We start from the raw sequence: 26526 nt of genomic DNA, 5'->3' as shown, positions 1-26526 counted from the left end.
TAGTGCAACGAACTCAAATCAGCAAAATCTCACTAGACTCCCCAGACTTCACAAGTTTTCCTCTGCCACTAGGCAAAATGAAATATGCGATAGCGATTGACTATGATCCTGTTGAAGAATTCATTTACTGGTCCGATGAAGATGCTCATGCAATCCAACGAGCGAGACAGAATGGATCCGGCCTGAAGGATATCGTAACCTCAGAAGTGGAAAACCCTCATGGATTGGCTGTAGACTGGCTTGCAAGAAACTTGTACTGGACAGATGCAGGAACGGACAGAATAGAAGTTTGTCGATTAGATGGATCTTCAAGAAAAGTCTTGGTTCATTTACATCTTGAGCAGCCAAGGGCTATAGCGTTGGCTTCGTCACTTGGTTGGATGTTTTGGAGTGATTGGAATGAGAAGAAACCGAAAGTAGAACGGTCGTCTTTGGATGGATCGGAAAGAGTTGTTTTAGTGTCAGACAATCTAGGTTGGCCAAACGGAATTGCTGTTGACATTGACGCCAGAACTATTTATTGGTGTGACGCGAAGACAGACAAAATTGAAGTTGCAAATATGGATGGCTCTAATCGAAGGGTTGTGATAAGTGAAAATCTACCTCATGTGTTCGGATTGAGCTTGCTAGGGAACTATTTGTATTGGACCGATTGGCAACGACGCTCCATTGATAGAGCTCACAAATTAACAGGAAACGATCGTATAGTGGTAGTTGATCAATTTCCTGACTTAATGGGAATCAAAGTTGCTCGATTGGGAGAAATAAAAGGGACGAATCCTTGCGTTCGAAATAATGGTGGTTGCTCACATTTGTGTTTGAATCGACCAAAAGATTACGTATGTCGCTGCCCCATTGACTACGAGCTTGCCAATGATAAAAGGACCTGCTTAATTCCTGAAGCATTTTTACTATTTTCTCGTCAAGAAAGTATTGGACGTATCTCAATTGACAACAATGATGGAAATCATAATGACGTGATTATCCCTTTCAAAGACATACGGGAGGCACATAGTATAGATGTAGACATTTCAGATCGTCGAGTCTATTGGACTGATCAAAAATCAAAATGCATTTCTAGAGCTTTCTTGAATGGTTCAGATATCCAAAAAATTGTTGACACTGGATTGATCAGTCCTGAAGGTGTTGCTGTTGACTGGTTGGCACAAAATATATTTTGGACCGATTCGGCAGCGGGAAGAATTGAAGTGGCTCGTTTAGATGGAACCAGCCGGAGAGTGTTGCTCTGGAAAGGAATTGGGGAACCGCGAAGTTTAGTACTGGAACCGAAAAGAGGTTTCATGTATTGGACAGAATCTCCCTCGGATTCTATAAGGAGGGCAGCAATGGATGGCACGGATCTTACAACAGTCATTCCAGAAGCGAACCATGCGACAGGCCTTACGATAGATATTGAAACTCGTCGTTTATACTGGACATCGCAGAGTCTACCAAGTGCTATAAAATCTGCGGATTGGAATGGCGAAAATCCTCAAACCCTAGTAAATACTGAATATGATAACCCTTACGCTATAACTTTATACAACGATTTTGTTTATTGGAATGATTGGACTACTGGAAACATCGAACGTGCTCACAAGAGAACTGGCATGAATGTCAGTACGGTACACAAAGAGCTTCCGTACATTAGCTCAATGCTCATCTTCCATTCATCACGTCAGACTGGAACTAATTCTTGTCGCATAAAAAATGGAGGATGCTCACATCTTTGTCTTACGATAAATGGACGGAAATCCTGCTCCTGCCCATCACATTATACTCTGGCTAAAGATGAAATGTCATGCATTCCCCCTAAAAATTACATAATATTCAGTCAGAGAACCTCATTTGGACGATTAATGCCGAATACCACTGATGCACCGGATGTACCTTTGCCTGTTTCAAGCAAACACATTAGAGCCGTAGAATATGATCCGATGTCTCATTATCTATACTGGGTAAACTATTCTTGAACGTTCAGAAAATATGGTTTTTTAATGCAATATTTATCCTCAGATTGAAGGTCGAGGACAGAAAATTCTAAGGTCTCTTGATAGTGGTACACCACCATCAGTATTTGTAGGTGCTGGCTCCCAGCCGTTTGATATTGCTATTGATGTTATTGGAAGGTTGCTATTTTGGACATGTGCTCATACAAATACAATTAACGTAACGAGGTAAAGATCCCGATGTTTTTCTTTCGAAATATGCAAAATATTCAGCGTCGCTTTCTAATTTCAGTCTTGATGGTTACGCAATTGGAGTCATCGATACCGGAGAATCAGCAAAACCTCGAAATATAGCTGTTCATTCCATGAAGCGCCTCCTTTTCTGGACGGATGTAGGCAGTCAGCAAGCAATTATTCGTGCTCGTGTGGATGGGTCGGAGCGTATTGTTTTAGCAAGTAAGCTTGAAGGTGTGACAGCTTTGGCGATCGATCCCTACTTGGACTTAGTATTTTATGCGCATGGGAAACGTATTGATTCGATGGATTTAAATGGAAACCACAGGTAAGTTTAGTTTAAACTGCACTGTTTTCTATTTTTCTGAGTGGTTTGAACGACAGTCTCTTGATCTTGTTAGTCCAGGTTCAGAGCCCTGTTGAATATAGATGTTTGTGTCTCATTTGCCGTTGTCTCGCTGCTCCAGACTTATCATTTGCAAAGCGTTAAGTCAGAGGCTAATGAAGCTTACACAACTCCTCATTGAATAGAAGATGGAAAAAAATAATAACAATACGGAAGAAATACATTGGTTGGTACGCTTCCCCCCACAAAAGAGTGAACGGAGGTGATGTCGATTTTCTGGAAACAATATGAAATTTTTGTGAGTGTTGTTAGAAAAGATATCGCGTTTAGATTGACATTTTTTAGAACTAGACAATTTTTACACGTCTTCAAATGAAGATATATTGATATTCTTCGGGGTCAGGAATCGTAATAATTGACTACATGCTTTGGATCCCATAAAGTTTTTAACTTTAGAAACACAACTGCAATATGTAAAACATTTCGCTATATATTCATTAATCGGAACCATCAGTCCTGACATATTCTGAATTTCATCACCACAACATCAGTATCAGGAGTGGGAATGACATATGGTAGTGCAGGGCCCGTATTGAGCCTAAAAATAATCTCAGCAATGGCTATCGAATCGAATGCTGTTCAACAACTTATTTGACCCAATTTGCGCATTCAATCATATGCTGCGGCGGTTGTTCGAAAGCAACTAGTTCATGGATCGAATTGTCACTAGAGGTGACTAAGTATCATGCACGATAACGCCGGACGAAAATCCACCTCTAGCTTCAGAAATATTCACCATGCCCCAAATGACGAGTAAAGTGTAATTTTCTGTTGCTGATGAGATTGAAAACGGATCATTCATAATGAGTAGCTTGTCTAAGTGTAATTTCGCGGTGTTTCTAGCGATTAAATTATTCGAAATAATTAAAATTTGTTTTTTGTATTCGTTATTGGCAAGTCTGGCAGACTTGTTAGCACTGATGAAGGGAACAAGTGGTTCTCAAAATATCGGTTTTTCCAAGATTAGTAAATACCACTAGCGAATAGAAAAAAGCAAGTCCTAATTGTTTCAAATGAGTAGCTTGGCCAAACAATTCACGTTCCATAGGGAGCAGTAGGTAATGCAAATAATTCCAGAAGTTGACTGCATCCTGTCACCAAGGTTTTTTCGATTGCGCAGGAACTTTAACATTTGTGTCGCATTCCGAACTGAAAATATCGTTGGTTTGCTTACGATGAGTTTCTGGTCTTCTCCTCAATCAGCCTGTCTAGAGAGCTGGCACGCTTCTTGCAAGCAACAGAGAGTCAATGTGATTTGCATTTTTCAGTAGCTAGGAGGATCTCGACTGCTTCTACATTCCACGATGGTCAGGCCATGACATCAGGTGAAATCAGCCTCCCGGATGCCAAAATATAGGTACCGCAAATGATAAGCCTAGAGCAGCGAGGGTAACATTCATGCTTCCTTTATTACGGCACCTTTATTTTGGTGTGGTATTTGGTGGTGTCCGGATGGCTCAAGTGGTTAGAGCGCTGTGCTGTCGTAGCGGAAGGTCGCGGTTCAAATCTCGCTGGGGGCAGAGGAATTTGTTATCGTGACTGGATGTCGGACACCAGTCAACTCAGCTGTGAATGAGTAATTGAGTCAAATCAGGGTAATAATCTCGGGCGAGCGCAATGCTGACCTCATTGCCTCCCACAGTGTACTGTGGTGTACCGTTACGGTCTTGAATGAAGTGCTCTAACACACTTCAACGCCTTGATCCAATATGGATTGTTGCGCCAACGATTATTATTATTGTTATTATTTTGGTGGTCGTAGTCTTCATGCATTTAGCGAATTGGAGTTCGTTTCTTTTCCAAGTGATCCCTGTATGAACAAGGAGCACTTTGTCAGCGAGGACGACTTACTCTTGTGCGATTACCGTTTCCTGATTATTCTACCAAGTACTGTCATTTTGTTCATGCTCACCCCTCTACTTATCAGCGCGTAACCCATCTCATGTTCTAAACATTACATGGGCGCTGGCACTAACATGGATTCACAACTGCACGGTCTGTCGTCGTTCCTGAAAAAAGTTCGCTGAGTGGCAAATGAAAGTGGTTCCAGCGACATCTGTCATAAACTGCTTTCCTTTTTTGGCTTCACAGGTGGACTGTTTCGGCCCGTTTACGCTGCGCATCGGTATATTGTAGGCATCGAGAACCTCAGCTCCAAATTTTCTCTTGACACGGCTTCGTGCTTGACATGTCGCCCTGGCCGATTTGATGTGTACACGGCAGCGACAGAACTTCAAACCGATGAAGAATCACTTGATTCGCCTGGTTGACAGATAATCTCTTCAGATTGCGTAACTTGCGGTTCACATCGAAACCCATCATTCCTCTAGAGGACAACCCAGAAGATAGATTTCCCTTCTTTTCGCTTGACCAATCCTAGTAATGACCTAAATCTCGCCCAATCTCAAAGACTGGCAGTATTTCCAACAAATCCATCAAGCAACGTTAACGCAATCTCTCGCCATTCAAAATGCAGATATCATCCCCATCCAGGAGCACAACTCATTATTCAATCGGTCATCGACGAATCCGTCCATAATGTTATTCTCCGACCATGCAATGTTTTCGTCATTTGAGTAATGTAATTGCTCTTTCGCTTTTCAGTAAGAAAGAAGAGGTAATTACGTCAGTGTATAGGTAGCATGTGGCAATAAAATTTTGTTTGCGTTTTTATATGAAAGAAACATTAATGATGTCGAGTTCTTTCATGACCGTGTACAGTTTTACCCTGGCTATGCTATCATAGACGGCCTTAAAATCGATGGAAAGATGGTGCAACTAATGTGCATATTCCAACTGCTTATTTGCCTGAAGTGGAGCTTCTTTGGTATGGACCAATGATGTTTTGGGCGTATGGGGTTATCCGACCTAGTAAGATAGCAGAGAATATCTTATAGGTGGTACTCACCAACGTAATACCTTTATAATTGCTGCACGACGTGATATCTCCCTTTTTATATATGGGACAGATAATGCCTCGTTGCCAGGTATTGATTCGCTGTCCCGCACCTGGAGCGTAAGTTGATGAACGATTTGGTATAATTGGTCGCCCCGAACTTACCCCCTAATCAATTCGGCTACATTTTAATCGGCTCCTGGCGATTTATGATTTTTAAGCCGATGAATTGCACGGAGTGTTTCTTCTATACTTGGTGGTGGCAGTATTTGTCCGTCGTCTTCAGTTGGCGGGATCTCGAACTCTCCGATGTTCTGTTTGTTCAGCAGTTCATTAAAGTACTCTACTCAAAGTACTGTCGGAAATCGGATTTTCCTCTTTGTCTCGGCAGAATGAGCATCGAAGTGTGTAAGGGTTCATGCTGTTGATTTGTTGCGCCTGGTGCGGTTGCTCCTTGTACTTTTCGAGTTCACAGATCTGTTGGTTTTCCCAGACTTCCTTTTTCCGTCTGTGAAGTCGCTTCTCGCCGGAATTCGTGATAAGTCTTGGCGCGTGCCCGCGTCCTTTGAGAATGCAAAAATACTCGATATGTAGCATTCTTCCGTTCCGTTGTTAGGTCACATTCATCGTCGAACCAGCCGTCCCGACTCTTTTTTCTGGCTAGGGTCAAGTATCTTTATGGCCGTATTTATGATAACATTCTTCATGTGATTGTGAACATCATTTGTTGATGCTTCAACTCCAGGATCTCTGTTGAGTGCGGTTATTGCGGCATCCCCAGAGGGAATTCTAGGTGTTGTTGTTATTCGAGCCCAGAGCATCACGCCAACAAGATAATGATCCGAGTCTATATTATCTAATTAAAAGGAGCGCTGACATCGGCCTTGAAAAGTACCATCATCTGGTGGCCATTTGTCTTCGCTTACATGTCACTACTGCATCTGCTCATAGGGGCGCAGAGAGTCGGACCCAAATTCCAGGGGGATTTTCTCTATGATGCAGCTATCATCCAAAAGTGGGCACAAACGACACAAACTTTGCAGAACCCGTTCGAGAATATTAACGAACATTGGGCCGCTATTAAAAGTGCTTTTGTCTCTGATGTTGATGAAATTATTACGCACCAAAAGGACGTTACAAGATATGGCTAGCCATGGAAACGTGGAGGCGGAGCGATGAACGTGAGGAGCTGAGAGCTTGATACATGTAATGGAACTTAGGAATTTAGGAAAACTGTGTTCAAAAACTGTAGAACCACTAATTCTTGATACGTAAACCGCGGGGATAATTGTCAGGATTAGGGTTTCATCAGAAACAAAGCTGATCAACTAGGGAATGATGAATAATGTCTGGATTCTTAGCTTGCAACAAAACGATTCATTATTAGTATATAAAAGTTGCCTTCGTCACTGTTCGCATACTTCTAATAAATAATTAGTATAAATCACTCACTTCATCTAGCTTTATTTCCTCTATTTCTTTATTAACAAATTTTATCTTTATTTTACAGAAAAATTATTGTCTCAACGGACATAAGTCAGGTCATATCGATTGCTGCTCTTCAAGGATATGTGTATTGGCTAGACGATAAAACAGGTGTTGAGCGGGTCACAATTAATGGTGATGACCGGCATCGTGAAATTCAGAGGCTCAATCAAATAACAGATATTGTGGCTGTGAGAACTCTAGACCCAAAAATCTTGAAAAATCACACCTGCCTTCAGACCAAAGTAAAATGTTCTCACATTTGCATCGCTTCAGCTGATGCTCGTAGTGGAGACATATGTTCCTGTCCTCAAGGATTAATGCTACTCGATGATAAACAAAAATGCGAAGCTCTTCCAGCATGTGGACCGGATCACTTCACCTGTGCCTCACCTGTTTCAGGTAATGGAGTTAACACGGATTTGAATAGGGATTGTATACCGGTGTCATGGAGATGTGATGGGCAAAACGATTGCCCTGATAAGTCGGACGAACTAGGATGTCCGTCTTGTCGACCTGATCAGTTCAAATGTCAGTCGGGCGAATGCATAGATAAAAATTTAGTTTGTGATGGAACTACTCACTGTGCCAATGGACATGATGAAGCCGATTGTTGTAAAGACTTCCAGTGTCCCTCGAATAAGGTTTGTATTTCGCCAACATTAGTGTGCGATGGATGGGATCATTGTGCGGATGGGGCAGATGAAAGTCCTGAACTTTGCAAGGAAACGGAGCCAAGACGAGTTGCTCCTGCATCTGATAAGAAAGTTTTCATAATTGTTATTATTGCGACGAAGATAATAATTTTTACTTTAGCGTACTTGCTGCAAACTTGCCGAAACCGATACGGAAAAAATCAAAGTGAACCCAAAGACGACCAAGCAGCTGATCCTTTGTCACCTACTCTCGGGAAAAACAGTCGTGTTTCCAAAATTGCATCAGTAGCAGATGCTATGAAAATGTCTACTCTGAATACTCGAAGCAGCATGACCAGCTACGATCGGAATCATATCACTGGGGCTTCAAGTTCCACAACGAATGGTAGCAGTATGGCTGGATATCCACTGAATCCACCCCCAAGTCCTGCAACAAGAAGTCGCCGTCCATATCGCCACTATAAGATAATAAATCAGCCTCCGCCACCAACTCCTTGTTCCACAGATGTCTGTGATGAAAGTGATTCTAATTACACAAGTAAAAGCAATGGAAACGGTACCAATAAATCGCATCAATATCATTACGATAGCGAACCGTATCCTCCACCGCCGACACCCCGTTCACACTATCATAGTGACGTTCGGATCTTACCAGAGGGTTGCCCACCTTCGCCGAGCTCAAGGAGCTCTACATATTTCTCACCAGTGCCACCACCCCCGTCACCGGTTCAGTCACCAACGCGAGGGTATTCATAGCAAATACTAAATATTATTCATTCTTTACTGTCGCCTTATTTTCCTTTTAAGAATTTAGATGATAGTATTTAGGCTAAATGAATTCTAATTGGACTTAGTGTAAAGTTATTTAATACAAACCTGATGTTAGCTTTGGCCACGGCAACAGAACACAGTAAATCTCGTCAGTTCAACATTTAGACAACCTTGGCAGACACGCAAAGGGAATTGTAATTACCAACTACCAATGTGTATTATTTCATCCAAAAATATATTTTTAAAACGAACACTACTTCAAATAGCTCTAACAGTTAAAGTATGCATTACTAGTTGAACTCCTTTCTCCTTAGGACAGACCCTGAGATGTTCTCTTACTTCCCGCCAAAGCTGACCTAATAGATCATAATGCGAGTGCTTAATAACGAATTTGAAAACTCTGGTGATTTTATTGTTAATTTTGATTGCAATATATTATTTTTATAACAAACACGAAATCCACAAGGACACGAACGCAATGTAAGAGAATTATTACCGAAAAATTAAAAAGATTAAGTATCGCCCAAGTGCCTAACACATATGAAATTGTTAGTTATGGAGAAAGCATTTTATTTTTACCTTTTTTTGTTATGAAAATTGAAAAAATTTATTAATTCTCAACAACTAAATGTATATTTTCAAGACATACAGCGACAAAGTGAGACCCAGATTTTCCACACTGTCGTCGTGAATGTCACGATTCTAAAACGAATTAATGTTGACTCTATTTGATTCAGTAGCGTCATATCAACAACGATTGACATATTTTGCTTAAAGGAAATAGTGAAATATAAATTACAAGTAGTAATTCGTTGAATAATATCATCTTGCCCGTAAAAGATGTACGTAAAGAACTGATTTGTAAATTATAGTAGACATATTACAGTAGCAGATAAACATCAGAAATTTTTTAATCGCCGGAAACTATAAATATTTAGATAATAGCATTGTTTGTACATAAAATAGGTATTAAAGTCGAAAATTGAATATTTTATAAAACAAATATTTGTTGTATTATTTGACGTCAACACACCTTTTTTGTGTGGGCCAGTAATAAATAAAAGAAACGAAAGAGATAACAACATTTCTCATCAACAGGCCCCTAACTGGCCTAGAGACTGCATTCGAGGAATCTTTATCGAATGGAGTTAACACAATAGCGACAGAAATTGTAAAATATATCACAGGATGGCGAGCAACTGGTTTGGCGAGGAATACCTGGATGCCATGAAAGAAAGGATCAAGCGGTAAAATATGACATCCGTAGATGATAGACTTGATCGAAAAAAGAAAAATGTTGCTCGTGAAGAACGGCAACGCACTCTAGATGAGTGGCAGCTCTCTTGGCAAAATGAAACAAGAGGCAGATGGATTGCGCGGCTCATCAGCAACTTAAGTGCGTGGCTGAATCGGAGGCATGGTGAGACTGACTATTTCCTTACCCAATTTTTAAGTGGGCATGGAGGTTTTCACTCTTACCTGCACAAGATTTGAAAGGCGCGATCTCCGGATTGTGTGTTTTGTAATGGAGTTGTGGACGACGCCCATCACACTTTTTTTCTTGTGGAAGGTGGGATGGGGTTCGTCAGCCACTCTCCAGACAACATTGTCGAAGAGATGCTGAGGAGTGCTGACAGGTGGAGCCGGATGGCAGGGGGTTCCTTGAACTGACAATTCCCTTCCTCCTCTCCCCACTTGTTGGTGAAAGGAATTCCCTGATTTGAAGGCTCCGCAAGGAGGGAGAGTTCGGGACCTAGCCCGAAACAATGTAACAAATGATTCCAGGCTAGCTCTGACTATGGGGAGGTGTTTAGTTGGTAGTGCAACGACGTATCGAACCGGGAATCCAACGCTGTGTGCGTAAATGCATTCTCCTACCCTTCCCCAAAAAAAACATCTGCTCCTGATAGTCGAGAATGTGACAAAAACTCGATATCACTTTATATTGATGAGGTAGAAGCACCAATACGTGACTAGATATGAAATGAATTCTCCGGAAGAAACGAGATACAAACGAACAACAGAAAAAATATAGGCAACGTGTGATTTATCTCCTATCCATCTGTCTAAAAGAGCGAGAGAATAGCTACCTTGCAGCTAGGACAGACTGGACACTAGGTCTCAGGATATTGAGAGCTAGCTCTCCTATTCGCGGTGCTTGCAACCTTTCCTGATCTTCTCCATTTCTCTCTATGTCGGTTGTATAGGTCCGATTGTGAAGTTGAGTTGAGTTGAGTATCCCGGCCCTCCTGGCATGTTAGCATTCTCCACGGCAGGCTAGTGATTTACTTTTACTTAATTGCTTCTCCTTTCGGACCATCGAATACGTATGCCGGGTCTTTCGGGACTCCAGCGCAGTTTGGTCAATCCGGTAAACTATCCAATTTAAACCCGTAGGGATACTTGCGGTATCATCCATACTCCGTGAAAAACTGGGCGAGATTATAATCGGAGTTTTCCTAAGCCATGCAAGCATTTTTCGATTGCAGGAATCAGCCTGTAAGGTCGTCGTCTTTTCCTGTTGCTTTTTCCATTTGTTGATAAAACTCCCCGTTTCCACATTCTGCAAAAGTCTGTGCGCCGATAAATCTGGATCGCATCGAACTGAAGGGAATAATTTCTACGCGTCGTCTGCAATCCGGGTTTCCTGTGAGTTGAGGCTTAACAATACACTCAAAGCCTTCCCTACTTGTAACATAAGAGCCGACTAAAAGGGACAGATATTCGTGCTAGCAACCTGCAAATTTTGAAACTTATTACTATCGAAGGGTCAACAATGCTTTGGATAGGGACTGACCTCACAGCTACGACTTTTGGCTATCGAAAACGGGCTGTGATTGGTTTCTGGAATATGCCTACGCTTCTCGACGAACGGTGTCGAGGGTCCTCAAAATGCTCGCTTTCTCCAAGCCGAGCGGAAATTCCAATCATGAGATGGTGCGACTCTGGAGGGTAGTCCTTCCTCCTTTCCTTTTTGCGCCAATGTACTTTTGTACTCTGGGAAGTCGAGTGGTAACAGACGCGAATCTGGCGTCGGGTTGCCTCTGACGACTACCGCAGGTACGCTCTCTTGATCTGGGAATCGGTTTCTGACAGATTTCTGATTGCAAGATTCCGGTCCAAGTTAAGGAGCATCACAATTGTATCGCGCCATAGACTAACGAAGACTTCCGATATAGTGGAGAAAGATGCTTTCTTCGAACTTCCATTGTGATCGTGATGAGGTGATATGAATGGTTCAGACAATACTTTGCTCGGGCATGAGATGGGGAAGTACGGTCTTGGCGACCGTAACGATAATGGTGGGAGGTTTGTGGATTTCTGCAGCTTCCACCACATCGTAATTGGTGGCGTATTGTTCGAACACAGAGCCTACCATAAAATCTATTAAGTAAATCTTATGACGCATGAAAGAGCTGAATGCAGAACGGAAGTGTCTTCATCATTAATAGGGAACAAAAAAAACAGGTAAACAGAAAATATTGACACAAATTTTCGGGTCGTTTAAATTGCAGTCAATGTCTACAGAAAATGCTTCGCCATTTTTGAGATACGGATCTGAAGGTATGTGAAAGTATTACGTGGTTTCGAGATTATGATGCATGTGATCAAATATGTAGAAGCAAAGCTGATAAGATGGTGTTTACGGTGAAATGAAGAATTTTTTTATTCATGTTGTTTTGTCATTAACTTTATTTCTTTGCATGTGTGATACATGGTTGTTGGGACCCCCATGTGGGACCAATAACAACAAACAATCATTGTTTACAAATGTGTGTTTAAAGCTGCACATCATGTGTTAAGTAAAGCTACAAAGACGGGTGAAAATACAATATTCAACTTAAAATATCGCTTGAGACTTTTTCTAGCGTTTGGAACGCAAAGTCAATATCTTTGTCCTCTAGCAGTCGATTTGCGGTAATTCGTAGACTTGGACGAGGGCAATGTTTCTCAATGTGTTCTAAATACTGTGCATCAATAACTGCAAGTCCTTTTTCAATACACTATAAGAAGATAAGTTATCATTATTCAAGACGTTCGGGCAATAATCTGTGATTATACTTACTTTTCCAACGATTTCTTTCAAAAGTGCTCGTTCTGTATCCACATCCCTACTTTCTTTTATATACAAATGCTTAACAGGCGAAATTTTATTACCGCCAAGTGACATATGCGTTAACGACCCCAATTTATTATGGAGTTTTGTAGTGCTTTCTTGGAGTTGTGCAAACATTTTCGGCTCGTTTTCGAAACGATCCAATGCACAAATAGCTGCTTGTGTAAGAAGTGGCGGAGAAGAGGCCGAAAAACAATAACCAAGGCCTGAAAGACGCTGATGTTCGACAATAAATGAAGATCCTACACAAAATCCACCAATCGATGCGACGGAGTTTTCCAGACCGCCAATGATGAGATCCACCTCAATGCGCTATAATTCAATAGAATGCATTAAAAAATTCTTTTATCATTTTATTTTTCTGGACTTACATCAACATTAAAATGTTCCGTCAATCCTCGACCATTTTCGCCTAAGGTACCAAACGAAATTGTTTCATCCAGAAATAGCCGTAATTTGTACTTTTTACGGAGTTCAACTAATTCTGGAAGAGGACAGATTTCGCCAGTATTCATGTAAATTCCTTCAGCAACAAGGAAACGCCTAGTTTTCGCAGCTTTCTTTGGATTCTATTGAGATATATTAAGAGTTATGAGTGGAGTGGAAGTAATACTTCTGAAACCAAATACCTTTTCGTCACGCTTCTGTTGTTCAATCAAAAGGCGTTCTAGGTCCTTCATATCATTATGTTTGTAGTAATAAATTGTACTTCGGGAAGCGTCCAGACCTTTTTGAATTGCAAAGTTAACTTTCTCGTCACTACAATGGGAAACAAGGGAAACATATACGTTCGTGATTTGTATGACAAGCATAATATTCATATTTCCAGAACCCCTCAGCTCCTTCCTCAGCGTAAAGGAACATATATATATTTATCTTATTGTATCTTTCCGGAATAAAATTAGCAGCAAGTTTTTTAAATTTTACAACTAAGGTTAAGATGTATTAATAATAATAATCTTTGGCGTGTCGCATGGAAGCCCTCATAGACTCCTAGTGTCCGGGCCATATGGATCCTTTTTCCCATACTTGTATCAGACCAGTTGTGTGGAAATCTTCTTTCTCCTTCCTGGTAGAGCCATAGCCTGTATTGCCCCCCTATACTCTGCTAAGCTTTCCTCTTCAATTTGTTGGGAGCTCATGATTCATATTAAAAGATTGAGTGAGAAACCATACGTAACTCCGCCATACTATTAACATAGTATGCTGGTCCCAAGCCCAGGTAAAGGAGGAGGGTTTGAGGGGACGTACTTTGTACTATCCTCAGTAAAACAAAAATAAAATGCTGAGATCGGGAAAAAGATAAAGCATAGTTGGAGTTATTCCACTATGCTAAATCCTACCTGATCTCTCTTGATGACAGGTCCCGCGACAGGCCAACCAAGAAAACGCATCCAATGTGGTTAGAAACAATATGATCGAATCGAATAACAAGCCTCGGAAAAATGCTTGGACAATGAGGGTGCTGAGGGTAAAATCGATTTTGCGGACACACATGGAAGAATCGTGGAATCAAATGAAAGACACGATTTACAAAGAAGCCTCTGCAATCCTCGGGGTCACCAAGCCAGGTAAGTGGTACATCAACCGGGATACTTGGCTTTGGAATGACGATGTTGAAATGAATGTCCGTGAAAAGAAACGCCTCTATCACAAGTTTCTCGACGATAAAACACTCGATAATTGGCAAAATTATAAGAATGCCAACCGTGAAGCAAAGAGAGCGATTGCTGTCATCCAAGCAGCCCATTACAAAAATCTTTACAATAAACTGGACACTCGGGATGGCGAGAGAGATCTGTATTGACTTGCCAAAAGCCGAAACGAACGCACACAGAGGATATCGAACACTTCTGTTGCGTTAATGACAAGAACGGTACTTTGCTTACCAACCGTCAAGCTGCGACGGATAGATTGCGAGAATATTTCGAGCAGATTTCAAATCTGAAGAATTTGTTCATCCTCCACTTCCACAATCATTGCCGACATTTGGAGCAGTTCCACCTGTCAGCGCAACTGAAGTCGAGGAAGCAATAAAGCGAATGAAATCGAGGAAAGCAATAGGACATGATGACATCGTATCTGAGCTTTGGAAAGCGATGAGCTGGAACCCAACACTGTGGCTCAGTGAATTCTTTAATCAGGTTATTCAGGAAGGTAGAACTCCTGACTGGCAAGAAAGTACCACAGTTCGAATATGGAAAAAGAAAGGTAGTCCAGCAGAATGTTCAAATTACCGTCCGATCCGATTACTTTCCCATACCATGAAGATTTTTGATTGCATTCTTGACAATCATATTCCCGAAATTGTTGAAATAATCGTGAATCAAGCCGGATTTGTCCAGAACTGCGGAACTACTGACGCAATACACGCTGCGCGGTTACTCATGGAGAAACACCGTGGGAAGCATTGCCCTCTCTACATTGTATTTCTGGATCTAGGAAAAGCGTTTGACCGTGTGCCAACCCAACCCATCTGGTATGCTCTACGACAACACTTAGTATCAGAAGAACTCGTGCGCTGGGTTCAATTGCTCTACCACGATCCGAAAAGTAAAGTTGAAAGTGTGGCGGGTGTATAAAAACCGCTTCGTGTGTCTGCTGGTGTTCATCTCACCACTCCTCTTTGCTCTTGTTATGGACATCGTCATACGGGACATCCAACGTCCAGGGCCCTACACACTGCTTTATGTAGATTATGTTTTCCTAGCGTCTAATAACAAAAATGATCTCGAGCAACTTATCCAAAATGAAATGATCGCCTCATGCAACACGGTCTCAGATTGAGTCTGAGTAAACTGAATTTTTGAAGACCAATCCCCATGAAACAGGCACAATCATTATCAGCGGGAGTGACCTCTCCAGAACTGAGCGATCTAAATACCTCTGGTCAACGCTATCAGCCTATGGAGAATTGCGTTATGAAATTGCTTTACGCATTAACGCAACCTGGATAACGTGGCGTTCCACAATTAGTGTTCTGTGTGATCGGCGTATCAAGGAACGTCTCAAATCTAAAATTTACCGCAATGTCGTCCGTCCTGTCGCTCTCTATGCTTCTGAGTGTTGGCGGTGATGGAGACGAAGATGTTGCGTTGGACTAGTGGCGTGACATGTTATGAAATGAGGATATCCGCGATCGATATGGGGTTGCACCGATCGTGGAAAAACTGCTGACGTCTTCGATGGTATGGTCACGTAATTCGCGCCAACGAGAATTCACTTGCCAAGATTGGTCTGAACATCGAAGTCGATGGTAAACAACCAAAAGGCAGGCCGTAACAACGGTGGCTTGATACGCCGGATGGGGATTTAAAAGCCTCGCGATTGCACCCAGATCAGGTATTTGATAGGGCCAAATGGCGAAATCAATCACGACGAGCCGACCCCGCTTGTGAACGGAACAAATGCTGAAGAAAAAGAAGAAGTGAGAGACCATATGCAAGAAGGGATTTTTTTTATGGTAGGCCCGATTCATCTGTTTTTATCAAAGTTTCTTTGATTCTGCTGGATTCTCCTTTATTGGACATTAACGATGAAGAAGTGGAGCCGGATAAAAACTGAATTATTGCGTATAACACACAACATTTAATTGGGCACATTGTCCTTACGCTGTTAGTTTGTTTGCATGGTAACAGTTTCTAGTAAATAATCCCTCGAATATTCGTTTTTCTTGCAAACCATTTTGCTGTGAGTAATATTTTTATAAAGAACCAACTTCTTATCGCCAATGTCCAAACAGGAAAGGAAACGCAAACCTTCAGGCAATCTTCCCGAGGGGTCGAGGAGTCAAATTTCACAACCTAGCCCAGGGTTCGAATTTTTTCTTTCTATGGTGGCCGTTGAACGGCTCTGATAGCTCATCAACAGTCAATTTATCCTTCAATGCCATATTCAATACTTTGTCGGTTCGGAGTGATATTGTCCCGAATAGTAGGTGGTTTCCGATGCCATTTTCACTTTGATCCTTACTGGATTAATTCGTTGACAAATTACTAAATTGTTATCTTTCACTAGTAACGATATTTCGGTCCTTTCATGCCACCGTATAATCAATTGCACATTCAAGTAATTACTTACGCAAATATGATATCCACACGCTTCGAATACGCTGGAATTGCACTGGCAATAGTTGAAAATCCATAAGAATATACGACGGCTTCTTCCATTTCCATGAACTTTGCCAGCCTTTCCTCAAGTTCCAAATGAACGTCTGAAAGGATGCATTGCCTTCAAAGTACGGCCGAAGCTTTTGAAGTCAAAATTCAAACCTAATGTTCCGTAAAATCCTCGTGGACCACATGATCCCACCCCATACTTCCGCAAACTAGTGATGGCGGCTTTTCGAATCCCCTCATCCTCCAAGAGGCCTAAGTAGTCATGAGTCGCTAGGTTCAGGCAGTCGTGTCCGTCAACGTTGATCCGTTTGCCTACTCGGCCCTCTACGATTCGTGGGAACAGCGCCGGGTGATCGGCAGGCGTGTCGCCAACCAAAGGTTCAGGCTGCCATTTAGCGATGATTTCCTCCTCCTGTTCGGGGGTGTAACGCTTGCGTTTGTTCTTGTTATTGTAAAATATCACCCACACGACAGAAATGAGTAACAGCACCTCCAAGACTACTGTGTAGAATGGTGCCTGTGGAAAACAGTAATTCATTGTAATTTTTACGTGAATTACAAGTGGGAAAGGGTACTTACCTTACGGAAAATGTCGTAGACTTCATTGAATAAGTACGGAACGGCGACCATGCTGACGATTGGAATGAAAACCCAGGAATGATAAGAACCGCTAGGCAATCAGTAGACTTATGACTAATTGAACCAGCGCTGAGCGGCGATAAGAATCTATACAATTTCCGGGTATGAAAGTTTAGCTGTCTCAATCCAAATAGCTGTTTCGCCTAATTGAGAGAGATCTGTTTACGCCCGAGTTTTCAAAGTAGACGTGTAGAAGCAACAATAACTCACTGGCGAGTAATTGAATCCCAATTAGATGTTGAGACTTGAAACTTCACTTTACGGGTAATCGCAGAAGTCTCACTTCAACCCCCGTACCCGGCACGCGTGTAAGTGCAATCAAAGTTCTCAATCGTAATTTCATTGAATTGACAGCAGAAACGCCAATTAACTGGTAATGCAGTTCAAGTAAGGAAGAGTTGCCATAGCTGGTTTGGTGGCGTTTGGTTTATTTGGAATATTTTTCCAACATTATCCATTTGGCAGTTTCAAATCAAAATAATAGAATAATTTGACATTATATTTTTAGGACAAAAACGTAAGTCCGACTTTGAGATTTTCATTTATAATACAATAGATACAATGGTATGATGTTGTTGAAAGTCCATGACGCAGCCGCTGTCAACAATACTCAGATGTCAATTGTCACTCGCATAACCCAACAATTGTGACATTAGCCGGTACATGGTTTGTTTTTATTTATCTCTGCTGAATTTTATTTACGTTTTCGGTAGTTGGTTGCGAATTTCAGGTGAGTGAACTGGGTGAACTGAGGCTAACATCGATGGAGTCTGCAGGTTTCGATCTCTAACATAATTCCTTTCCGGCATAAAATGTGTGACGCTTATATTATAAGTGAGGGATATTGAGACGCAAGCCACATCTCTTCTTATTCTCATCTTTGGGACTCAGTTGACAGCTTAAATAATGCAAGTGGTGAAAATATTGTGTATTGAAAGTTTCATCAAAAGCAAGACCTTAGTTCTTTGCAGCTGACAATGATTTTGGCGTCATAGAAGTTTCCCATGCAGAGTTCTCCGCTTTATCAAACTTTCGTTCGCATTTAACGTGAGTACATGTCGCGTGAACTCAACTCCGCGGTCCTTTTGAGACACGGATTGACTTTGTGACAAAATCAAAGCTCCGGTGTGACAAGGGCAGCGGTACAAGTCTATACTTAGTTTATGGCTCCGGATTCATATCCGTGGATGCAGGATCTATCTAAATCTCGGTCGAACTATGGAGTATGCCACCCGAGTTGAGACGCAATTCCACGTTTGCGCCCCAAAGCTCTCTTGTCCGTTTGGACGTAAAGACAACCCCCATAAAACCCCCTCCACGGGGCCAACTGCAAATAACCTGGTTGATTTCATCTACAATGCCTTCCTACATCAGGGTTGCTTCCACTGGCTCTACCCCCTGATTCAGCGGCCCCTATGGGACGAGTGTGGGGCGTTCGCTAATTTTACGGACGACCTACTGGAGAAGTTGACTTTTTCTGCTCCTGGTTTACTTTCTCCTTTGTCCTGCGTCATACTGACAAAAGACAACAACACCGACCGGGTGATTGCGTCTTCCAAGGTGACTTATCCTCAATTCGCGGGTAAATTTCAGGTCAACTCGCCCGCCTTGCCGAGCAATATAACTAGATCCACGTCAGTTTGTTTTATCAGAATATTACAGGTTTAAGAACCAGCAACATCATGCCATCTGTATCTCCGAAACCTAGCTTTACAATGCCGTATGAAACTCCTTCACTTTCCGCCGTGATAGGCACCGCGATGCATCTCGTAAGTCCATCGGTGGTGGGGGGTCTAATTGCAATAAAAGATACACTCCCCGCCTAACTTGTCTTCCCCTCCTCTGGCTTTCCTTTTGACTGTGTTACTCTTCGTGTCTCCCCGCCCAACTTCCTCCCGTTCATTGTATCTTGTGTATACGTCCCCTGTGCTTGCACCTCTTACTTGTATGAAGAATTGTTTGACAGTTTGTCTGAACTCCTTACTGTCAGATCCCCTCCCCTTCTTTTCTTCCTTGGTGGAGATTTTTACCTCCCTGTGCTCCACTGGGGCGGTCAAAGGGTAGTATAGATGGGTACCCATGGTAGAGCATAAAATCTTGGGAACGCCTGTTGAACCAACACCAACAGCTCTACTACCAAACCCTATCTCCATCTCCACGTGGTGACCGCTGAGAGTTCTTTCTTCTAGAAAAACTGCAGACGGAGAAGGATGAAGGCGAGTCTTCCGCGCCTAATAACGGGACAAAATATACCAACTGGTCCTCCAGGTTGGGGATTGGGTAGGGCTGACAACCCTACACGAAAAACCGATGTTACGAAGCCACGGAAGGAGCCTCGGACAGGGTGAATTTTACAATGACGAACCCGGCAACGACGACGGATTAACGATTTGCGCATTTTCTCATGGAACATTCGCTTCCTGTACAGACCGAATGCTGCTGAGCAGCTAGCCGATACCCTGTCCCCGTATAAGGCTGATGTAACAGCGTTGCAAGAGATGCGATGGACAGGGACCGGTTTCCTAGAGAAGAGCCATTGCATCATGTATTATAGCGGCCATCCAGTAAACTATGTGCTCGGAGTGGGTTTCCTAGTCAGTCAAAAATGAAACCTGGCGTTATCGGCTTTGAATACAAGCGAAAGGCTGTGCACTCTGCGTTTGCGAAGAAAATTTAGAAATATTAGCCTGATTAACGTCCATCCTCCTACAGAGGGGAGTCGGAGAAGGATTCCTTCTACGAGGCAATTGGGAGGACTCTTTAAGCCTGTCCCAAGTATGATATCAAAATCATATTGGAGATTTCAACAGCCAAGTAGGGATGGAACCCATATTCAGGCGATACATCGGCTCCCATAGCTTACATAAGGATACCAATGCAATGATAACGAACTGCGGATTATTCAGTTAGCAGTATTGCACGAAATTGTTGTTAGAAATACCTGGTTTGCGCGGAAAGCGGTCCACAAACATACGTGGGTCTCTCCAGACGGGACCACTTACACCCAAATCGACCACGTACTGATTGAACGCCGCCACCTCTCAGACTTGATGGATATCAGAGCATATAGGGGGGCCAATATAGACTCAGATTATAGTCGTCCGGGCTCGAATTATAACACCATCTACAATCTCCTCTGACAATGAGGTGAGAGTGAATACTGAAGCCATCCACAACACAGTCTTCCGTAACACCTATAAAGGGGAAATGGATGCCGCTATAACCGCAGCTAACAGATGTCCTGGAGATGAACGCGCAGAGACTTATCAGGAACTTCGTCGAGAGGAGAAACGACTTCACAGACGGAAAGAGGAAGCCTGGGAGAACCAACAGGTCTGTGAACTCGAAAAGTACAGGGGGAACCGCACCAGGCGCGGAAATTTTACCAACAAGTCAGCAGGATGAAGATTTATACACCTCGATGCTCACCCTGTCGACACAAAGAGGGAAATCTGATTTCCGATAGAATTGGAGGTCCCGCCAACTGAAGACGACGGACAAATGCTGCCGCCACCAAGCATATAACAAACAGTCCGTGCAATCTATCCGCATAAGTCGACAGGAGTCGATGGAATTACAGCCAAATTGCTTAAATGTGGCGACCAACTACACCAAACGGTCCGTCAACTGATGCTCAAGGTGTGGGACAGGGAATCGATGCCTAACGTCTGGCAACGAGCCATTATCTCTCTCATACATAGCAGCAATTATAGAGGTATCACGTTGCTGAATACTATCTGCAATATATTCTCCGCTATTTTGCTAGGCCGGATAGCCACATGCGTCCAAAACATCATTGACCCATACCAAAGAGGCTGCATTCCAGGCAAATCAGCAACAGATCAGATTTTCTCTCTGCGACAAGCGATTGAAAAACTGTTGGAATATGGACATCAGTTGCACCATCTTTCCATTGACTTTAAAGCTGCATAGGCGGCTAGCATAGCCAGGGTAAAACTGTACACGGTCATTAGAGAATTGGGTATCCCGACGAAATGAATGAGACTGACTAGGCTGACCCTGACCAATGTGCGAGGCCAGATAAACAAAGCAGGATCACTTTCGAGACCATTCAACATCAGCACCAAAGGAAAATGTAAGGATGAGTAGAAATGTAGACGCGATGATAAGAATGCAATTGGGCTTAAAAACAATAATGACAATGAACAAGGTATATTGAAGAGGATTTGGATATTAAATAGATGCGAGATCAGGTCGTGCAAATTATAAAGCGTTTTCAAGGTAATCTGTTTGCTGTTGCAAAATATGAATGTTAAGTGAGGTTGAATATCCTATTAGATTAGCTCGAATTTTATTTTGCATCACGAAAGAATTTGTATGCGGTTACAAACTTTCCGATGGTCCTGAGAGGGATGGCTATTATCAGAGCGATATATGATGGCGCAAATGTCACGACGATGCATCTTTCCTCGAACACTTCGCCTATGATGACATCTGTTGTTGGCTCTTGATTTGGAAAGATAAGCAAGTAAAGTTTGACTGAAAATAAACACCAACAAAATCAAGGTTCTCAGTCCGATGGGTCATCGCGCTCTTCCTATATGCATTAATGGGCAGAGCATCGAAGGCGCCGATCAGTTTGTATATTAAACTTGGTTCCTGCGGACGGTGTCACCGAATTGGATGTTGCACGACCCACTAACAGCGCTAGATCCGCTTTCGCTTCTTTGGCATCGGATAGGTCACACATTGAGGAGGGGGACAATTTCTAGCTACCCCATACAGTGAAACCCATTCTCCCAAGATGACCTACGTGTGGGCCCCCGATGAGCACTTAGTGCAAAATAGTAGAGGAGCAGCGCGAGTGTCTCGGGTAGTCCTGGGGGAGCTGAATCGCATTTCAGCGAACCGCGAACAATAGTACGCAGGCGCTGCATCCCACTAAGAGGTGAATTGCAACCATATATATATATATTTGGTATCAAAAACACAATACTGGCGTACACTGCTCGGCAGTAGTATCGAGGGCCCGCAGAATGCTCGCTTTCTCTAATTTGAGCGAGAATCCTAGCGATGGCAGCGAATCCTTGGTCTAAGCAAAGTGAGATGGTGGGATACTTCTCTTGACTCGGTTTCAGACCAGATGATCCATTTTTTGTCCTGCTTTTTCTTTTGAGTTTCACCTCCTGGGGTATAGTCTTCTTGGTATGATTGTATATATGTTTGTCTTGTGTGGCAATTCGGCACATCTTCTCCCCTTCCGTCTCACGAGCAATTTTTTTGAATTACGCTGTAGGATTGCACCTGATACATTCCTAAACGTATTGATGTTACGGTTTCGATATTTTCCCTGATGTTGGGCAACCTGTTCGTGAGACTATGACAAATTCAAATGAAAGGAAAAAGTCTGAAATTAGGAAATACAATTACATAAATCTCACACTAAAATTCTCACAAGTTCGGCGAAAGTTCTTTCGCTGTAGTTTTTACCTGAAGTCTGGATAGAGTCGACAGTGATGTCGGACAAGTAGCTCTGCCGGCATTCACTCCACCACTTAGGCTTCTTCGGTCTATTTGTGGCGAAAATCTTGTTTATATTCATATACATATATATCACGAAAGTGTTCTATGAGATTGTCCCTAACTATGCTGGTTTTCGTTAACATCCTTAGGCAGTCTTAGTCTTGGCAATATTATCATCTGCGAGTAGGCAGTTGGAAAGAGGACAGTATCTGGCGAACTCTATATATCTATCAGTTGGTTGTATGTGTAACATTTTAAACTAAAAACGACCCTGTTAATTTTGCTTTCAGGATTTCTATTCGTGAGTTAAACGCGCCGAAATAAAATGGATGAGGACGTTGAAATTGAGGAGCTCGATGAGTCCCAAGTTCCGGAAAGTGAACTCACACAATTCCAAGAGACTAAACCACTTCGATATGATAGTCTTAATGTTGACACACAACTGAATGAAGAGGAAGAAGAAATTTTATTGAAAAAATTTGTAAATGGGGAAGTCGAATTTCCCGATTATTATACACGGCAGGTACCGGATGATGAGGAGGATTACATAAATGAAGAAAACAATCCATCCACTAGTACGGCTGCTTTTCAAGTAGAATTTTTGTCAACTGCTCGTGAATCCTTGAAAGGCAATTTCCAAGGAACATCAACCAATCGGACAAAACGCAAAAGCACATTGACGTCTGTCCTACAGAGCCTAATGGGTCAGGCAAACTTATGTTTTGCCCGTGGACAATGTGACATTGCTGAGAAACTTTGCTTAGAAATAATTCGTCAAAATCCTCTTGCGGCTGAGCCTTATTTGACACTCGCTCAAATTTACGAGACAAAAGATCCAACCAAATCACTTCAGTTCCAGACGGTGGCAGCACATCTTTGGCCAACTGACCGTGAGCAGTGGATTCGTTTAGCTGAAATTCATACAGAACGAAAAAATTATGATCAAGCAAGAAACTGCTACTCCTATGGTAAGATTGCCATTGCATAATAATAATTAAGAATATAATTGAGAAGTAAGAGTTTTTGGGATTCATCTGCAGTTCATGCCCCGCTTGAAAGTTGTACTTTTTTTCATTTGGAAGGAAAGCATATTAGTTATACTTTTGTTTTCAATTTCAGCATTAAAATATTGTCCAAAAGACTGGGACATACGTTTACGCAAAGCTCATCTGCTGTCTATGATGGGGGAAGAAAAATTGTCGATACTGTGCTACTATAAAGCTCTAGAAGTATTTCCGGAAGATAAGGGAGATCTTTGCCTGGAAATAGCAAGGAAGGTTTCGAAACACTTCCATGAAATAAAACGTCACAATAATGCCATGATTGCAATGAGGCACGCCTACAACTTAGCACCAACCTTGTTCAGTATCGAAGATTTGAACCTTTTCCTAGAACTTCTTTTGATGAATGAGGAATATCAATTTGCATTGAAAGTTTTAACTCAGAGTACTCAGGTGGATATTGCTATGGAGAAAGACAACGATGATATTATGATCGTAGCATGTGCAATTCCTGATGATATATTACCTGAATTCCGAGTAAAGTTAGCTATTGTTCTGATACATTTGAAGGCTTACCATCTTTTTGAAGACATTTTGAATAATATACTGACATTCATACCACCTGAAACGGGCATTGATTTGTACGTTGATGTGACAGAAGAGTTGATAAAAGAGCAACGATATGCTGAAGTCATCACTTTCTTGAGGCCACTTGTAGAAAGTACGACGTTCAACCCTCCACCCTATGTGTGGCTTTGTTATGCGGACTCTCATAGAGCGCTAGGTAAAATCCAAGAGGCCACGAAAGCATACTATACTGTTGTGCAATCAGCTCCAAATTGCTTTGATGCTCGTTTAACTTTGTCGGCCCTTTTAAAGAAAGAAGGAAAATACCAAGAAGCGTTAAAAGTTCTTGAGCAAGATGCTGAATGCGATCCCATTGATCCTAGGTTACTATATGAGCGTTGCTTGATGTTAAAGGGTGTGGGAGATCTGGAACAATATCTCGACGTTGGATACTTGATGCTTCTGAGGAATTCGATAAAGTTCCGTTCGAGGGATGAGCTGCACTCGGCTGCACTGTCAGGTAATCGTTGCCGGAAAGAGTTCATCAGAAATATACTTTCATCGCGTAAAGAAATAGATGGAGTAGATACTGAAGGTCCGGAATACATTGAGTCAGATGGGAACCTCACAATGGAAGATGAGTATGAGTTATTTAAGGACTTAATGCATACCGCATATGAACTTAAAAAATTCGGAACAATGGAGAAGTTTGCTTTCACAGCATTGATTTCACCGAATTTTCGCAAGAAACACAGTGAAATGGAGACTACAATATTATATTCAAGTATTTTCAATGATGATCCACAAATTGCATTCGAATATTTACGTTCACAGATTATTAAGAACTTGAACAACAATGCATACTGGAATTTGTACAGTTTGATACTTCAAAAGGGCGATGACGTACGCTACAGACGATTTTCAAGGCGTTTGCAAATGAGAGAAGCTGATCAACCTTTATTAAGGATCTTTGCTGCAAACTATTATCTTTTCACTGGATCCTACAAGTACGCATTAAACGAATACATGTCGGTTATGAGGAAGATATCAGATCCGCTAATTTTCTTGGCGATCAGTGTTATATTGAATCAGTTGTCTGGGCAGAAAAATATATCAAAACGTCCGACAGCCCAAATGCATGCTACGACATTTATGAAAACCTACGGAAGAGAACGCATGAGCCCACATACAAGGCAGGAAATCTACTATAACATGGGCCGATTATATCATAGTGTTGGCCTACTACATGTTGCAGTAGACTATTATGAAAAAGGATTGGCAGTTGAAGAAAGTGATATGATAAAGGAGCACAGGGAAAAGTTGTCGTTGACTAGGGAAATCGCGTTCAATTTGCATCTTATATACAAAGCAGCAGGGAATTTCGTGATGGCTCGAAAAGTGATAAAGGATCATATAGTTATATAGTATTAAGGTAATAAAACAGGAATAAAAATTGTGTTTTGAAATATATAAATATCGTTTTTGTTTTGTGATAAGTATGTAGCGGTCAATAAGTAGCATCGGTTCCAGGGTTAAAGTTTGATTGATTTCCACGATGGAGCATAAAACCTGCGAAAAGTCTACTTAACCATCCACGTGGTGATCCCTGGAAGCTTTTTCTTAATGAAAAACTTCCGAAAGAGAGTGATGAAAGCGAGTCTCCCGTGCCTGAAACGGGGCAAATTGTACCAATTGGCCCTCTAAACTGGGGGTTGAATAAGGCTGTCAGCCCTACAAACAACTAGGCGATACCTTGTTCCAATATAGGACTGATATGGTAGCATTACAAGAGATGCACTGGACAGTGACCAGTTTCCTGGGAAAGAGCCACTACACCATATATTATAGTGCCCACCCAATAAATTATATGCTCGGAGTACGTTTCTTAGCCAGCCGAAAAATGAATATGGCTATTATCGAAATATTAGCCTCACTAACTTTCACGTCCCTATAACTGCAGAGTCGGAGAAGGATACTTTCTACGAGCCAGTAGAGCGGACCCCAGAAGCTTGCTCCAAGTATGATATAAAATGTAGACCCGGATTGCTATCTTGTTGGGATAGGACCGCCTAAAGAACACGGGAATGCGGAGAAACGCATCACGGGTTTCATCAAGCGGAGATCCGATTGTGAGCTCTGAAGAAGGAAGCAACTGGCTCCCGAAATATTAGTATTTGAAATAAATAGATTAGGGCTGTCTCTA

The 26526-nt window shown here is 42.1% G+C and overlaps 3 protein-coding genes across 4 annotated transcripts in view; 2 read left to right on the top strand and 1 right to left on the bottom strand.

Moving 5' to 3' along the window:
* The window catches only part of LOC119654206 (low-density lipoprotein receptor-related protein 6), a 61563-nt gene extending 52163 nt beyond the window's left edge, over window positions 1-9400 (top strand). The window contains 4 exon segments of the mRNA XM_038059408.1: window positions 1-1958; window positions 2017-2177; window positions 2242-2511; window positions 6996-9400. Coding sequence (XP_037915336.1) covers window positions 1-1958; window positions 2017-2177; window positions 2242-2511; window positions 6996-8382 — 3776 coding nt within the window. The 3' untranslated portion in view covers window positions 8383-9400.
* Window positions 9401-12058: 2658 nt separating this feature from the next.
* On the bottom strand, window positions 12059-17629 carry LOC119655041 (serine palmitoyltransferase 1). Of its 2 annotated transcripts, XM_038060721.1 has the most exons (8): window positions 17482-17629; window positions 17212-17414; window positions 16786-17149; window positions 16595-16727; window positions 13144-13273; window positions 12886-13083; window positions 12464-12826; window positions 12234-12401 (listed from the first exon to the last, which is right to left on the bottom strand). In XM_038060721.1, the coding sequence occupies exons 2-8, from the start codon at window positions 17260-17262 to the stop codon at window positions 12234-12236; spliced, it is 1407 nt and encodes a 468-aa protein (XP_037916649.1). In that variant the 5' UTR covers window positions 17263-17414; window positions 17482-17629. The 2 variants fall into 2 exon arrangements, with proteins under 2 accessions (XP_037916650.1, XP_037916649.1); XM_038060722.1 differs by having other exon boundaries at window positions 12059-12401; window positions 17212-17616.
* A 269-nt stretch (window positions 17630-17898) lies between these two features.
* LOC119655739 (general transcription factor 3C polypeptide 3) lies at window positions 17899-25785 on the top strand. Its single transcript, XM_038061792.1, has 3 exons — window positions 17899-18001; window positions 23046-23723; window positions 23875-25785. The coding sequence occupies exons 2-3, from the start codon at window positions 23081-23083 to the stop codon at window positions 25746-25748; spliced, it is 2517 nt and encodes an 838-aa protein (XP_037917720.1). The 5' UTR covers window positions 17899-18001; window positions 23046-23080; the 3' UTR covers window positions 25749-25785.
* Window positions 25786-26526: the final 741 nt, after the last annotated feature.

The sequence above is a fragment of the Hermetia illucens genome, chromosome 4 (genome assembly GCF_905115235.1).
Source record: "Hermetia illucens chromosome 4, iHerIll2.2.curated.20191125, whole genome shotgun sequence".
In the NCBI taxonomy this organism is placed as follows: domain Eukaryota; kingdom Metazoa; phylum Arthropoda; class Insecta; order Diptera; family Stratiomyidae; genus Hermetia; species Hermetia illucens.
Note: the sequence above shows the minus strand (reverse complement) of the source record. Positions and strands in the feature narration are given on the sequence as shown.

What these genes read in the sequence shown, in the direction of transcription:
- LOC119655739 (XM_038061792.1), top strand. Translation starts at nt 23,081, where the DNA reads ATGGATGAGGACGTTGAAATTGAGGAGCTCGATGAGTCCCAAGTTCCG. An exon ending in AAGAAACTGCTACTCCTATG is followed by an intron (nt 23,724 to 23,874) that starts GTAAGATTGCCA and finishes TTTCAATTTCAG; the next exon opens with CATTAAAATATTGTCCAAAA.
- LOC119655041 (XM_038060721.1), bottom strand. Translation starts at nt 17,262, where the DNA reads ATGGTCGCCGTTCCGTACTTATTCAATGAAGTCTACGACATTTTCCGT. An exon ending in AACAGAAGCGTGACGAAAAG is followed by an intron (nt 13,084 to 13,143) that starts GTATTTGGTTTC and finishes ATATCTCAATAG; the next exon opens with AATCCAAAGAAAGCTGCGAA. An exon ending in CGGAACATTTTAATGTTGAT is followed by an intron (nt 12,827 to 12,885) that starts GTAAGTCCAGAA and finishes ATTGAATTATAG; the next exon opens with CGCATTGAGGTGGATCTCAT.